This window comes from Enoplosus armatus, chromosome 5 (genome assembly GCF_043641665.1).
Source record: "Enoplosus armatus isolate fEnoArm2 chromosome 5, fEnoArm2.hap1, whole genome shotgun sequence".
Classification (NCBI taxonomy): Eukaryota; Metazoa; Chordata; class Actinopteri; order Centrarchiformes; family Enoplosidae; genus Enoplosus; species Enoplosus armatus.
In genome coordinates this window covers 9174040-9189592 of record NC_092184.1, presented here as the reverse complement: position 1 = coordinate 9189592, position 15553 = coordinate 9174040, and the positions used below count along the sequence as shown (strand labels likewise).

Sequence of the window (15553 nt, the reverse complement as noted above, 5' to 3'; positions counted from 1 at the left end):
GTTGTAAGTAGGAAAAGGGGGCTTTGTGTTCCCGACCAGGTGCCAATTACAAAGTGAGCATGTTCAAATAGAGAATTTACAGAAGACTATAATGTTTTAGTGTCAAAATACCAACTATGTTTTTCCCACTTTGGACAGAGGCTAGCTGCTTCCCCCTACCCATCTTTATGCTACACTAGACATGACCAGACACCATGAGATAAACATCAGCTTAAAAACATAATCATTGTGAGCATGTTAGCATACTGATGTTCACATTCAGCTCAAAGCACCGCTGTATCTACTCACAGAGCCGCGAGGCTGCACAATCCTGGTCTAGTTTTCCCATATCAGGAAAGCTTATGCTTATTGGTTAGTTTCAAATCCTCTTATCTTGTTTGGAGCCTCTCCCAGCATGCTTCGTGCAAGTGGCGGGGTACACCTGGGACAAGTCACAGTAATATGTGTATATATATATATCAAAACATCTATATATATAAAATATAGTATACATGCATCGAATTAGTTTCTGACACTATGATAGTGTAATAGTTAGAAATTAATAATACGGACAGAAAATTGTGTTCCTAAAAATATAAAGAAAATTTGTCTGATACATTGCAATATTGATAAGAAATGGTATATTCAGAATTTTATAAACATTGATCATTTTATACAAATGCCCTGCAGGTATTAAGTTCACTATTTAGCTGTACAGTTAATTGATTGGATATTTCAAAAGAAGTAGGCTACTTTTCCCCTTTTTTTGAAATTGTATGTGGATGGGGTAGTAAAATATGTGTCCCTGAAGAATAAGGTTGGGAACCACTGACATAGACACCCACATTCACATTAATGGACAATTTAGCAATTCCAGTTGACCTAAACTGAATGTATTTAGACTATTCGAGGAATCCAGAGCACTTTGAGGAAACTCATGCAGACACAGTCTTTTACACAAAGAAAGTTGTGAATATCCACTACTGTGTTGATCAGTTTTTTATATGAATACTTATCCAACATGTAATTTAATTGCTTGAAAACCTATGCAATTTTGGAGGCCTAGACAACATGAATGCTTCTTGTGCAAGTACTTTACAATTTATCTGTTGATGTTGTGATTTACCTTCAAAAAGTTTTGTCTTGGAGGCAGAGAGATGTGTTTATTTTAGACGGATGATACTCAGAAGCAACAACACAAATGAGTTCCAAGAGGAAGCTAATTAGACTCTCATGTCAATAACTGTCTCAAGTGTGTGATTAAAGTGTGCATGTGAGAGTGTAGGGCCTTCTGTGTGTGTCTTTATACCTTAGTGAATTCTCATCTCAAAACAATGTTATGCAATGTTGTTTTCCCCAGAACTGCATAGTCCAAACGTTGTTTCACAGCTCTAACCTACTCACTCTCTAACTATTTTTGGGAACATCAGCTCTTTGATATGTTGCTTACACATGAATTGACATCTTAGTAAAGTTCCATAGATTTGGGAAAGGCAAAATATGAATGCTGTGAAATGACAGGAAGAAAAACACATCTGTTACTGGAAGCAAGCACTGTGTGGTTCTGAAGAGAGTCTTCCTCATTGAACATGGAGGACACAGGTACAGGAAGTAGAAACGCTTTTTTCATGGTGAGGCAGCTGTAGAAGATGATTGGTTTTATGTCCTGTCACAGGGTCAGCTGTCATGAACAGCAAAGGACACAAACACAACAGTCATTGAAAAACTTTATGGAGAGTCATTGCACAATATCAAAATTAAAATGTGACAAACGTCCTTTCATATCTTTCAAACTCAGCATGTCTCTTAAGGTAAACTAACTTCACTTCACCAGCAAGCGTTGATGGTGGACGCTCATTGGTGACCTGCATGCGGCTCTCAAGGAAGGTCATGTTCATATGAGAATGGATACACAGTATTTAAAAATAGGCACAAAGTAACCTTCTATTGCATCTCAAATTTGTCTCGCTCTTGCTTCCATCTTTACAGATAACTTGTTCCAAATTGAATACAGGTTTTTACCATTTATTTAGCTTCTGTTATGTACCACTTATACCTCTATTCATTCTGTTACTACAATTATTTTTACCATTACATTCATACTAAAACCACAACTGCTACCAATATCCCTCTTCTCAGATTAAACACATGCTATGTGCTGAGAGACCACCATTAAACACTGGGGACATTAACACTTCTTCCTCAGTATCAATTGAGGTACACATCGGGGGTTTTGTTAAAGTGCAGTTATTTTCTCCTGTGGGATTTGTAATCCATTAGCATTATTAAATTAATGGTTGTTCTAATAAGCTGTCATGAAGTGAGGGTTCCTTGCTATGAATAGAATATACAATATTTCCCCACTGACCAATTTAATGGTAATTACTTTGTTAATTATTGTCTGAAATGCAGGATATTAACACCTACAATAATACCTGTAATATATAGTAATAAGAATTACGAGACAAAATGTACTCTTAATGTTTGGAATACAGAATAATACGCAATCAATGACTCCAGTTGGTTTACTGCACTTTTTGTTTGTCTTGAGAATTGGTGGATGTCTTTCTGCTTGATGGAAAAAATCATCCATCACCCAATCAGCCATTAGTGTGGCTAAGAGGGTTAACTGACTGACCGTACCTTCTTCACAAGGCATGTTAAGTCTTTTTAAGAGGTGATTCAGCAGGTGACTCTGCAGAGTATGCTGCAATACTGTTTGAGAAAGGTAAGTGTAAAAGGCGGAGTCCTAGAAACTGATAAAGCCAGCTAAAGCCTTATAATAAGAGTTAATCACTTTGTATTATTCTTTTTATTTTAATGCAACAGTAATTATTATAAAATGGTATACAGTGAATTGTACGTCAGATAAATAATACTACATAAGTATTGTTATTGTTTAAATGTTTGAGATGATGTAGTGTTTTATGTGTGTATCGAATGTGTTGAATCACTGCAAACATATTTCCTTTTCAAAGGTGTTCAGGAAATTTGTACTCCACCATGCCAGAGGGAAATCATACCACTGTGACTGAATTCATCCTTACTGGATTCCCTGGACTTCACCCAGGGTACCAAGGCCTTGCCTCAGCTGTATTGTTCTTAGTTTATTTTTTGACTTTGACAGGCAATGCTACTGTTCTTTTTTTATTTGCAACCAACCGCAGCCTTCATAAGCCGATGTATTATATAATTCTAAATCTGAGTGCATGCGACATTCTCTTTAGCACAACTACTGTGCCTAAGATCATCAGTAAGTATTGGTTTCAGTCAGGGACCATTTCATTCACTGCTTGCTTCGTCCAAATGTACTTTGTTCACTATCTTGGCACAGTGAATTCCTATATTCTTTTCCTTATGGCTTTAGATAGATATTTGGCTATCTGCCATCCTCTCAGATATCCACTTGTTCTTAAAAACTCCACCATCCACATTCTCAGTATTAGTGCATGGGTTATTGCCAAGGCTGCCCCTTTAATGTTAGTTATTAGGGCGTACCCTCTTCCTTACTGTGCCTCAAACATAATCAACCACTGCTACTGTGATCATATTGGTATAACAATGCTGGCATGCACTGACAGGGCCCCTTATGGTTTTCCTGCTTTTGTGCTTGCAATGGTTATGTTACTGGGACCTCTGGCCTTTATAATCTTCTCATATTGCTCTATAATTGTAACAGTACTTAAGATAGCAAATGTTCAAGGTCGCCTAAAATCTCTGTCCACTTGTAGTGCTCAGCTGATTATAATCTCCCTCTATTATTTACCAAGATGTTTTGTATATTTAGCCAGCAATGTTGGCATTAAATTTAGTGCTGATGTGCGGATAGTAATCATCATGCTGTATAGCCTTTGCCCCCCCATGATTAATCCACTTATATACTGCTTAAGAGCTAAAGACATGAGAGAAAGCTTGTTGAAGCAATTCAACAGAATTCCAGTTCCACAAAAAGCACAAGTTTCAGCTATTAGTAACTGTTAAACCAATGCATTATTCAATGTTTTTCCCTTTCTTCTTATCAGCCATCTCTCTTTGTGAGGACTGGAAAGTTTCATAAAAAGTATTGACTGGGGACTAATTGAAAGTCAAAGCTGTGTTAATTACGTTATTTTAATTTCAACCAAGTCCATTCTTCGAGAGAAGCAAAAGGTTTCTGCTATCAGGTATATCAAAATTTATTGAATGTCATTATTACAACAATGTTCAGTGATTTCTGTTGCAGGGTATGGAGGAAAACAGCTCCATTGTTATTGTTATTGCTCTTATTGACCCCAGCAATTACTGTAGAGACCTGTCATGTGAATTGGAGTGTATCATGTGTTAGTCAGAATACAAAGGGAGCTCAAAATGGATTATAGAGAATAAAGGTATGTTTCAAACCCATCTGTTGTGTTTTTATTACAAAATGAATTCAATAAAATGTATGTCAATAACTAATAGATTGTATCAGTATTTTGAACTTTCAATCTCTTGGATGCTTCTCTGTTTATCAATCATCTCCGAAAATTGTTTCACTAGCAAGGACCACGCCACAACAATATGTAATTTAAGGATTTGATGAAAATCCTGGAGGTATTGGATGTCAGAGACAGATGAATGGATGTAAAGGGGAGGGGTGGAGGTGGAAGAAGGATGTCGTCTGTTTGGCTGCTCTGGGAGGTTGTAGTGAAGTCCGAAGCGGAGGGAGACTCAGTGTGGGGGTTTCGTCTCAGGTGTGTTTCCACCCAAGCTGATTACAGGCCCCCAAAAAGAGTCAGATTAAGTTGAGCTGAGTTGAGTATGGCCTTGACGGAGATCGTTAAGATTGTTGCGAATGTAGGAGCGATATGCCTGAGATGTCCAGCGGCCGAGAACCTGGATGGCTTGCCCTGTCTGGCAGCTGTGGACGCTGCGCCAATGCGGAGGGAATAGCTTGAATAGTGTTCTGCCAAGGAACTGCCAAGGATGGTGGAGGACTGGATTTTTTGGATGGAATGAGCGTGGGTGATAAAATTGCAAGTGGGCATGTTGTCCAGAGAGGGAAATGGCAGGTGGTATGTGGTGTGGTATGCCTTGAAACAATTCCAGCCAGTTAGGTAAGCTGAGAGAGTACTTGGAGCGAAGCTGTTGAGGATGGCTTCTTAAGAAGCATTACAGAGGTTTCCTAGCTAGTGGAATATTGTGGGTGAAAACAGTGGGACTGGTGTGGGATGAAAATCCGATTCTGGGGCTACGTGTTTGAATTTCTGAAATGAGAAACGAGATAATGAATCAGCGATGCTGTTGCAATAACCAGGAATGTGGGCTGCCCTGAGGATGAACTGATGTTGAGCCAAAATGAATGTGAGCCTGCACAGGAATTGCATGATGGCTGGAGACCGAGATCGACCTTTGTTGAGGATCTCTACGACTGCAGTGTTATCAGAGTGGATGAGTATGGATTTCCTGGACCATTCATGCCCCCAAAGAGTGGCAGCTATGACAATGGAGTATCGCTTGTAGACCGTGGATGAAGGAGACGTGGGATTCAGAGTCGAGAGATTTGAACCAAGTGGCAGCGAACCATCTCCCTCCATAGTAGCCACTGAAACCTACCAAAGGAACTGCATCCGTGTAAAGTTGAATGTCCTAGGGTTGAGTGATGAAGTCATTGTAAAAGAAGGAAATGCCATTCCAGGAAGACAGGAAATGTTGCCACAGACACATTTCCATTTTGAATGCATTATCCAAATCTACTCTATTGTGGAGAGAGGGGACGGCTGCAGCTTTAGCTAAAAGGCTGGACAGGAAGGATTTTGCTTCTGGGGTTATGCAAATGGCATAATTGAGGTGGCAAAGGAGGGCTATTAGCTGGCGTTTGGTGCATCTGTCTGCCAGGAGATAGTTTGACAGAAGCAGAGTGATGTGCTGTATTTTTGCTGAGGGCAGAGATGCCTGAAAGGAAATTAAATCCTAAGGATTACCTATCCGATACCTAAGGACTCTATGGATGTGCTAGGCCCCGAGGTTTTCTCATTGGAAAGAGGGACACCAAGTTCTGAGAAAGCTGTCGTAAGAGTAGTAAGCCTGAGGTAGGAGGGAAAGATGGAGTGACGATGAGGAAATCGTCGAAAAGATGGAGTATGTAAGGGAATCTGTAGTTGTTGGTAAGGATCCAGCACAGGGCTTCTTAAAGAGAGTCGAAGATCTTGGGACTGCCAAAAGTAAGGCGCACGGAAAAATAATAGGCTCCTTTCCAGCAAACTCCGCCAGAAAAAATGCCAGAAGTGTGGAAGGATGGGCAAGACTCTGAATGGGCTGGTGATATCTGCTTTAGAAAGCCAGGCTCCATGGTCTGCCAAACGAATGAGGGTGATGGCGTGATTGCTGGTTGCACATTGAATGGAGAAGTCTGGACTTGGGAATGATGCTGTTGCTGCTCGGAATGTGTGAGCCCTGTGAGGAAGACAGGTCTATTATTAGTCTCCTTTTCCCAGAGTATTTCCAAGTGGCAACATCTATTGGGCTGATGCGGAGCACTGGGAATCAGATCAGAATCAGAATCAGAAATACTTTATTGATCCCCAGGGGGAAATTGTACAGTATTGGTGCTCCCATTCAAGATTAGAAAGCAGCATAAATTTAGAAATAAAAGTATATACAAAATCTAAAAACAAGAAATAGAAAATAAAAATATACACATTTACAATATTTAAGTGAAAAATAAAGGTAAAAAATATATACAACAGCAATATATATGTATGTCTATAGGGAAGGGAGGGATGTCGAATGGGCCTATCATAAATCCATCTTTGACTTCTTGTGTGATTCTCTGAGAGCAACTGAAGGTTGTGGCAAATGTGGGAAGTGTCGGGGAGTATTTCTATGCTTGGATGGAAACCATTTGTGAAGCCATAGATGAGAAACTGAACTAACTGTCTATCAGGATGGTTTTACAGCGCAGTGGCAAGGACATTTACCTTAACCGAGGTGCCGTCAGTCTGCAGGTGTGGTTGGGTTGTGGGGGCATGTGCTCCTGGCGTGAGCACTTCCGCAGAAGGAGCAGACATGCAGGAGCTGGCAGTTAGAAAGGGTGCAACTCAGGTGGTTGAAGTTGTTGCAAACCATCCTGCCTGCCTAGTAGAGGATTGGCCTTCCTCGTTTGTCAACTTCCTTTGGCATGGGAATGTTAACTGAAGGACATACTGTATGTCCACTGGCTTAGGGATGATGGGAGGTGAGGGTGCAGCGGGTGATAAACGGTTAAAAACTGGGGCGTTGTGCGAGGGAGAGGGACGTGAGCAAGGTGGTGGAGCACTGACTGTGAATGCTTTAGCGGGGTGGGAAGAGGCTCCGCATCGAAACAAGCATAATTCCACAAGCAAAATCCTTCCAGTTCAGCCCTTTTAACTAAAGCTGCAGCCTCTGAAACTGCAGTTTAATATTACAAGGCCACAGAGTACTGGGGGCAGCAAAACAAACGATTGTCATTTTAATAAAGAAGTCTGGCAATACTTGGCCTTTTGCCATCACTCTGTGAGCACCGTGATCAGATTTTATGCTGCACACAGCATGAGTCTGCGGACAGCAGGGCACATTGACACATGTCAATTATTATGTTCAGTGACATTGACACTGTGGCCTGCAGCTCTTCATTGCTAAAACAAAGTGTGGAGATAGGTCGGGCCATACTGCAATATTTCAAACTGATCTGCTGTCAAAAAATGTCAAAAATGACCATTGCCTTGTTTTGACACATTTTAGATCCATAGCGGCCAGTGCTAATCTCACCGACTAACACAAAGCATTTCCTGTGCCTACTTCAGAATAAAAGTAAAATATAGTATCTTCCAGTTGGTTCTCTTGTGACTCATCATTGACTACTATATAGTCCTCAATTTAGAGTTATTCAGAAACTACTCAAGTCTTTCCTGAGTCGTTCCTCTCTCATTGCTTAGTAACTACTCACATTTTTGTGCACCATATTGTAAAGTGTTACCATTGTTGAGTGTTCCACCTGTGTTGTGTCCGAGTCATACCCTCACCCCCCTATTTCTTCGAAGTAACACTTTAAACTCAGTTGATAAGTTCAAACTAAGTTCAGCGAATAAGGACAGGAAGTGCGTTAAACCGACCTCTTCTCCAAAAATGTCTCTGAACAGCCTGTCCCTATACATTCTGCTAAACTGACGTCTGGTAGGCACAGATACGAGTCTTGGTTTTTGCATCTGTCTGACACCCTACAAAGTGAGAAACCTCACACTTGCTAAACAAGGAAGATGAGGTATTCGGAAAATGTGGTTTATGGTCTTAATGTGATGAAGCGATGTGTTTCTCAGAAAATAACCGTTTTGAACCCCTGACCCCTTGGAGGAGGGCGAGGGGTATAAAAGAAAAGGAAGAAGAAGACAAAGGAGCGGGTGCGAGCGGAGAAGACCTGTCACCTCTGACTGACTGACTGCTTAGGCTTTTGCCTTAGTTGTTCATGAGACTTTGTTACCTGATTGTTGTATTTTCTTCTTTTTGAACATTTTGTATCCATTTACTCTTTTTGATAAAACTCCAATAAAATTGGGTTGTACTTTGTACACTCCAACCAAAGTCCTGTGTTGCTCCTCTCTGAGATCATCTAAGTAGCCTCCCTCAGGTAAAAAGACTCCTCTCCTTGAGATATGCTGACAGTAGATAAACATTTTGGCTTTGATTAATGAATTCTAAGAAAGCTGCTATGTATATATTGTGATGTTTAACATGGAAGGACATGTTGAATAGGTTCAACTCAGTTGTCTGATGTTTTGCTGCTGCTGTGGATTGTTTGGTGGTTACTGTTGAAGTTTCTAAATAGTTGGGACACAGGGAGGGATTTCCTAAATTTATCTCTAAATTGTGAATTAGGGATTTGGGCATTTGAGGCGGCCCAGTGTGAAACCAGGCGAGTGTCCGCCACCCTTCACTGTGGACCTCCCCCGGTATTGATCGTTCCTTCAGGGGTCTCACTGGGGTACCACCAATCTTCAAACACCTATCACACACAGATATTCCTGCTAATATCCGGTCGTTGGCACATAGTCAACTATATAGGCCTTATTGTAATGATATTCCGGGAACGTAACCAGGCTCCCTCAGCAGGCTAAGGCGGTCTTGCGTGTAGATTTTGGGAGTCCGTTCGAAAACCTAAAGATTAGGTCGTAGAACAGCCGTCACTCAATGTGATATCCGCGTTGGGTGGGGGTATCGGTTGTAACACCTAAGAACCTCTTCACCATAATAAGGGTTTCTTCTAAATTTTGTATCGCCTTGAACTAAAAGAAACAATGTTAACTGATCTAAATAGTTTCCCCTTTGAAATACTTTCAAAAAGTGCAAAAAACAACTTAGAATTAGAATTTAGTGTCCGCATTGTTTTTGTGCTGTTTTGATGTGTTCCTCAAGTTGATTAAAACCTCAAGTTGAACTTATAAACATATGACTTCACATTATGATCCTTTGAGGATATGTCAGACTTAACAAAAGGCTGATATTAACTGGCCTCCACACATTGTAATGGGCATTTGGACACTGAACTCCAATTAGGAAAGTAAAAGCCATTTTCTGACTATGTATAGGAGATCACCAGAGTCATTAGATGTACTTTATAGATATAAATACAGGGCATAATTTTGAATAGTTGGGTTTTGGATATCTCTGTTAATATTTTAAAGGTCTAGTCAGTGCCTGTAGCTTGTAGCTTTATTGAATGTCCTGGGTCTGATAGATTCTTATTGTAAACTCAAATTATGATCGCCAATTTTACAAGGATGAAAAGCTTCCTCATCCTTGGATTCCCGGGACTTTCACCACAGTTTTATGGACCTGTGTCAGCTCTGCTGTTTTTCATCTACCTAGTTATTGCAATAGGAAATCTTTTTATTTTGGCATTTGTTGTCTATGAGAAGTCCCTGCAAAAACCAACATATCTGGTCTTTTGTCACCTGGCACTGAATGACTTAACATTTGGCACTGTGACTCTCCCAAAGATCATATCAAAATATTGGTTTGGTGATAGCATTATTTCATTTTATGGGTGTTTTACACAGATGTTCTTTGTTCATTATTTAGGATCAGTGACTTCTTTCATCTTGTTGGTAATGGCTCTTGATCGATTTATTGCAATATGTATTCCACTGCGTTATCCTGTCCTAATCACAAACAACATCATATCTGTGCTCTGTGGGTTTGCTTGGTTCATACCACTGCCTTTGATGATTGCTGTTGTACTCCACGTCCTCACTTTACCGTACTGTAAATCAAATGTCATTGCTCAGTGCTACTGTGACCACATTTCTATAACAAGTCAGGCATGTGGTGAGGATGTTAAAATTGTTGCAGTCACTTCTCTGTGTGTAGCCATGTTTTGTCTTTTGCTTCCTCTTGCATTCATCTTGTTTTCCTACGTTTCCATTATTGTGGTTATTTTGAAAATGTCCAATGCTGCAGGGCGCAAAAAAACCTTGTCAACTTGTACCCCACAAATATTCATCACATGTCTTTTTTACCTTCCCAGATGTTTTGTTTATGTAGCTAACACTGTTGGATTTTCTTTCAGTTTAGATGTTCGCATTTTATTGATATTGTTGTACAGTCTTTTTCCTCCTGCTGTTAATCCAATCATATACTGTTTCAAGACTCAAGACATCAAGCAGACGTTGATGAAGAGGCTGAAGAAAACTAAAGTTGGAATAGAGATAAAACTTTCATATGAATGTAAAACTGACAGATGAGACAGAATGCACATGATAAGCCAACAGCAGGAATTAGTTTGTGACATTAAAGACAGACCCCACCTTCACAATTTGTGCTTTGCACTTAACCTCCAACTTTAATTCCTCAGCCATTCTTTTCTCCAAATTTCAGGTGTTCCTTTTCTTTTCTGCACCTTTAGTTCACATGAAACAGTCATGGCAAACTGCTCTCTAATATCCATCTCATGCACTGAACAGCGTCATTTCTCAGGCAAGTCTTGACAGGCAAAATATGTGATTTAAAAATATGATCTTTACCTGTTTTGCAAAGTTGTTGGTACACTTCAGTTAGGTTGATATATGAAATGTATCCATTTAACTGATCACTGAAAACATTGTGTTAATTATGTGTGTACACATTCAAAAATGTGAGCATGGTTTACCCTGTATTTATTAATGAACACAACCTTAATAATTAACGTCCAGAGAATTCTAAACCATGTTTGAGCCAGTGATTAAAATGATAATGTAAACTTTGCTGCAAACATTTTAATCAGGTTTGTATCATTGTCTTGTTCTACAAGCTAAATAAAATATGATTATGGCATCCCTGTGATCTAGTGTTAAAAAATGTATAACCTAATGTGATTTGCATTCTTCGTTAATACTTATTTAAACATGTGCAACAGTTTCATAATTTCAAAATGGCAGATGATCTCATTGATGTGGACTAACAATATGTTAGTATGTGTTTGGGTGTTTGTGTGTATGTAAATGTGAAAGTGAGAGAAACAGACAAAATGAAATGTTATTGTGTGTACGTGTTGGTGTAGGTATACAAATAAATCTGTGATATTCCATAATACAGACATCCTCTCTTTTATTAGTCTAGACATTCTGTGACTTGTATTCGCCCAATTTGATTGTCAGTGACTTAACCGTCTCTAAGTTGAGTTTACACGATATAAAGTGAAACTAGGGCCTGAATACACTGGCTACACTGTTCCACTATTACTTTCAAGGATCTGTTGACATTTTAGTCTAGAGGCCTAAGGGCAACACACACCGGCGGCATATGATGCGTGTCAAATCACTTGCACCCATTGTTTTCTACGTAAGATGTGTTTTGATGCTGTCCTATTTCCAGAATCAGAATCAGAATCAGAAATACTTTATTGATCCCCGGGGGGAAATTGTACAGTACCGGTGCTCCCATTCAAGATTAGAAAGTAGCATAAATTCAGAGCTAAAGTATGTACAAAATATAAAAATAAGAAATAGAAAATAAAAAATAAAGATAAAAATATACACATTTACAATATTTAAGTGAGAATAAAAGTAAAAAATATATACAATAACAATGTATATGCATGTGTATATATATACACTACTGGTCAAAAGTTTTAGAACACCCCAATTTTTCCAGTTTTTTATTGAAGATCATGCAGTTTAATGTCTCATTGTACTCTGAAATGAAAGCACAGAACAAATAAACAATTGAAGTTAAAAAAGAAATCATGGAATCAATTTATAAACCAAAATGTATTATAAACTTTTGACTCATCAAAGTAGCCACCTTTGGCAGATATAACAGCTGAACGCACTCGTGGCATTCTTTCTACAATGGAAATCAAATATTCTTCAGAAAGTTCTTCCCAACTCTGTTGCAGAAGTTCCCATAAATGTGTGGCACTTGTAGGTTGCTTTGCTTTCACTCTTCTGTCCAGTTCATCCCAAACCAGCTCGATGGGGTTTAAGTCTGGAGACTGTGCTGGCCACTCCATGTTTTCAAGCTTACCATCTTGTTCTTTTTTCCTAAGGTAGTTCTGGCATAGCTTGGACTTATGTTTTGGGTCATTATCTTGCTGTAGGATGAACCCCTGACCAACTAGGTGCATACCAGAGGGTACTGCATGGCACTGCAGAATGCTGTGGTAGCCGTTTTGGTTCAAGGTGCCTCTCACTCTGTTCAAGTCACAGACCCTGGATCCAGCAAAACAGCCCCAGACCATCACGCTTCCTCCTCCATGTTTGACAGTTGATGTCACACACTGAGGAACCATCCTTTCGCCTACTCGACGGCGTACAAAAATCCTGCGTGATGAGCCGAAGATTTAAAATTTTGTTTCATCAGTCCATAACACCTTCTTCCAGTCTTCAGTAGTCCATTGGCGGTGTTTCATGGCCCAGGCAAGTCTCTTTTTCTTATTCTGACGTCTTAGCAATGGCTTTCTTGCTGCAACTCGACCTGTCAAACCTGCAACTCAAAGTCTTCTCTTCACAGTTGAAACTGAGACTTGCTTACTGCGACCACTATTAAGCTGTGCTTGAAGCTGTTGTCCTGTGAGCTGCCTATCACGCAAGCTGTTGACTCTCAGAAACTTGTCTTCTGATTCTGTTGTGGCTTTGGGTCTGCCAGATCTCTTCCTGTCAGAATTTCCCCCAGTTTCTGAGTGCCTTTTGATGGTGAAGGAAACTGTACTCACTGACACCTTGACTTTCTTTGCAATTTCTCTGTAGGAAAGACCTACATTTTTAAGTTTTATGATGGTCTGTCTCTCTTCCATTGTTAATTGCCTTTTCCTCACCATTTTTATAGCAACACACTACTTTCTGCAGTACAATACTGTTCAAATAATGCTCACGAAGGTATGGTACCACGGTGTGTTCCAGCACTACTTTTATGCAGACAGAGGGGGTTGTAAGTAATCAAGAAAAGTTGGGACACCTGTAGGAATTGGTAGCACCAACTTTCAAGGCTTGATCAACCTCCATTGCTGCAGAACAGCTTTAAGTTGTTAACCCATTTCTTGTTCCCTGAAAAAGGCCTTGTTGTATAATTCCGAAATGTACATTATTTTTCAGTTTTGGGTAACCTTACCTTTTTTTTTATCCTCTGGCAGTTCATCACTTACCTTTGTACCATTTAAAGCTATTCATTGGACTTGAACTGCTTGAATTTCAATAAAAAAAATGGAAAAATTGGGGTGTTCTAAAACTTTTGACCGGTAGTGTATATATGTATATATATGTGTATGTATTGCACAGTTGTGCATGACATATATGTATTGCACTGGCACATTTAAAGAATAAATAATGAGGTAGTGTATGAACAGGTGAAGTAGATCCAGATTTCCAGTCTCTTCCTGAGTGTCTGACACTCAGAGGGAGGAGTTGAACAGTTTGATGGCCACAGGCAGGAATGATTTCCTCTGGCGCTCCGTTGTGCATTTGGGAGGAATGAGTCTCCCACTGAAGCTGCTCTTTTGCCTGACCAGTACATCATGGAGAGGCTGTCAGACATTGTCCAAGATGACCCGCAGCTTGGACAGCATCCTCCTCTCTGACACCACCGTCAGAGAGTCCAGCTCCACCCCCACAATGTCACTGGCCTTGCGGATCAGTTTGTTGAGTCTGTTGGAGTCCGCCACCCTCAGCCTGCTGCCCCAGCATGCAACAGCATAGAGGATAGCACTGGCCACCACAGACTCATAGAACATCCTCAGCATAGTCCGGCAGATGTTGAAGGACCTCAGCCGCCTCAGAAAATAGAGACGGCTCTGGCCCTTCTTGTAGAGGGCATTAGTGTTCTTTACCCAGTCCAGTTTATTGTCAATGTGAACTCCCAGGTACTTGTAATCCTCTACAATGTCCACACTGACCCCCTGGATGGAAACATGGGTCATCGGTGCCTTGGTCCTCCTCAGATCAACAGTCAATTCCTTTGTCTTTGTCACGTTGAGCTGCAGGTGGTTCTGCTCGCACCATGCAACAAAGTAGTCCACAGCAGCCCTGTACTCCTCCTCATCACCCTTACTGATACATCCAACTATTGCTGAGTTATCAGAAAACTGGCAGAAAGATGGCAGGTCTCTGTGCAGTAGCTGAAGTCCGTGGTGTAGATGGTGAAGAGGAAGGGAGAGAGGACAGTCCCCTGTGGGGCCCCGGTGTTGCTGACCACTCTGTCTGACACGCAGTGTTGTAAGCGCACATACTGTGGTCTGCCAGTCAGGTAGTTGACAATCCAGGACATGAGGGGGGCATCCACCTGCATCTCCGTCAGCTTCTCACCCAGTAGAGCCGGACGGATGGTGTTGAACGCATTGGAGAAGTCAAAAAACATGACTCTCACAGTGCTCGCCGGCTTATCCAGGTGGGCATAGACGCGGTTGAGCAGGTAGATGATGGCATCCTCAACTCCAAGTCGGGGCTGATAGGCGAACTGAAGGGGGTCCAAGTGTGGCTTGACCAAGGGTCGGAGCTGCTCCAGGATGAGTCTCTCCAAGGTCTTCATGATGTGGGAGGTCAGTGCCACGGGTCTGTAGTCCTTGGAGCCACTGGGTCGCGGCGTCTTTGGCACAGGAATGAGGCAGGACGTCTTCCACAGCACGGGGACCCTCTAAAGACTCAGGCTCATGTTGAAGACATGGTGAAGTACTCCACATAGCTGGGGGCACAGGCTTTAAGCACCCTGGGGCTGACACCATCAGGGCCTGCAGCCTTGCTTGAGTGGAGTCTCATCAGCTGTCTCCTAACACACACTGCCTTCAGCTCCTCTGTTGTTGGTCGGCCTGTAACCCGTGATGGTCCTCATTCCACTCCAGACCTCTCTAGTGTTGTTCTGCTGGAGTTTCCACTCCAGCTTCCTCCTGTACTTCTCCTTCTTCCAAGCCCCAACATCAGGTGTTCAGCACATGTACAAACAATTATTTGATTGACAACTGACTGAACGTACGAAAGACTGAGGACAATCAAAAGCAGCACAGAACGTCACAGGCCTATGAATGGTGATCAACAATAAGTGACGCGACCGGTGTGTGTTGCAAGTTGAAAAGCAGAAGGCTCTTGTTAGACAATATGAAAATTCTCTAGGGGTTTGAGATTTTTGTGATATT

At 41.0% G+C, this 15553-nt stretch overlaps 2 protein-coding genes across 2 annotated transcripts; both read left to right on the top strand.

The window, feature by feature from the left end:
- The first annotated feature begins 2982 nt into the window (after positions 1 to 2982).
- Positions 2983 to 3960, top strand: LOC139285407 (olfactory receptor 2AT4-like). Its single transcript, XM_070905972.1, has one exon. It carries the CDS (start codon positions 2983 to 2985, stop codon positions 3958 to 3960), a length of 978 nt encoding a protein of 325 aa, XP_070762073.1.
- Positions 3961 to 9701: 5741 nt separating this feature from the next.
- LOC139285406 (olfactory receptor 52E8-like) lies at positions 9702 to 10697 on the top strand. Its single transcript, XM_070905971.1, has one exon. The coding sequence runs from the start codon at positions 9714 to 9716 to the stop codon at positions 10695 to 10697; it is 984 nt and encodes a 327-aa protein (XP_070762072.1). The 5' UTR covers positions 9702 to 9713.
- The last annotated feature ends 4856 nt before the right edge of the window (positions 10698 to 15553 follow it).

Bases quoted from the DNA above. Each gene is read 5' to 3' on its own strand.
- LOC139285407 (XM_070905972.1), top strand. From the start codon at position 2,983: ATGCCAGAGGGAAATCATACCACTGTGACTGAATTCATCCTTACTGGA.
- LOC139285406 (XM_070905971.1), top strand. From the start codon at position 9,714: ATGATCGCCAATTTTACAAGGATGAAAAGCTTCCTCATCCTTGGATTC.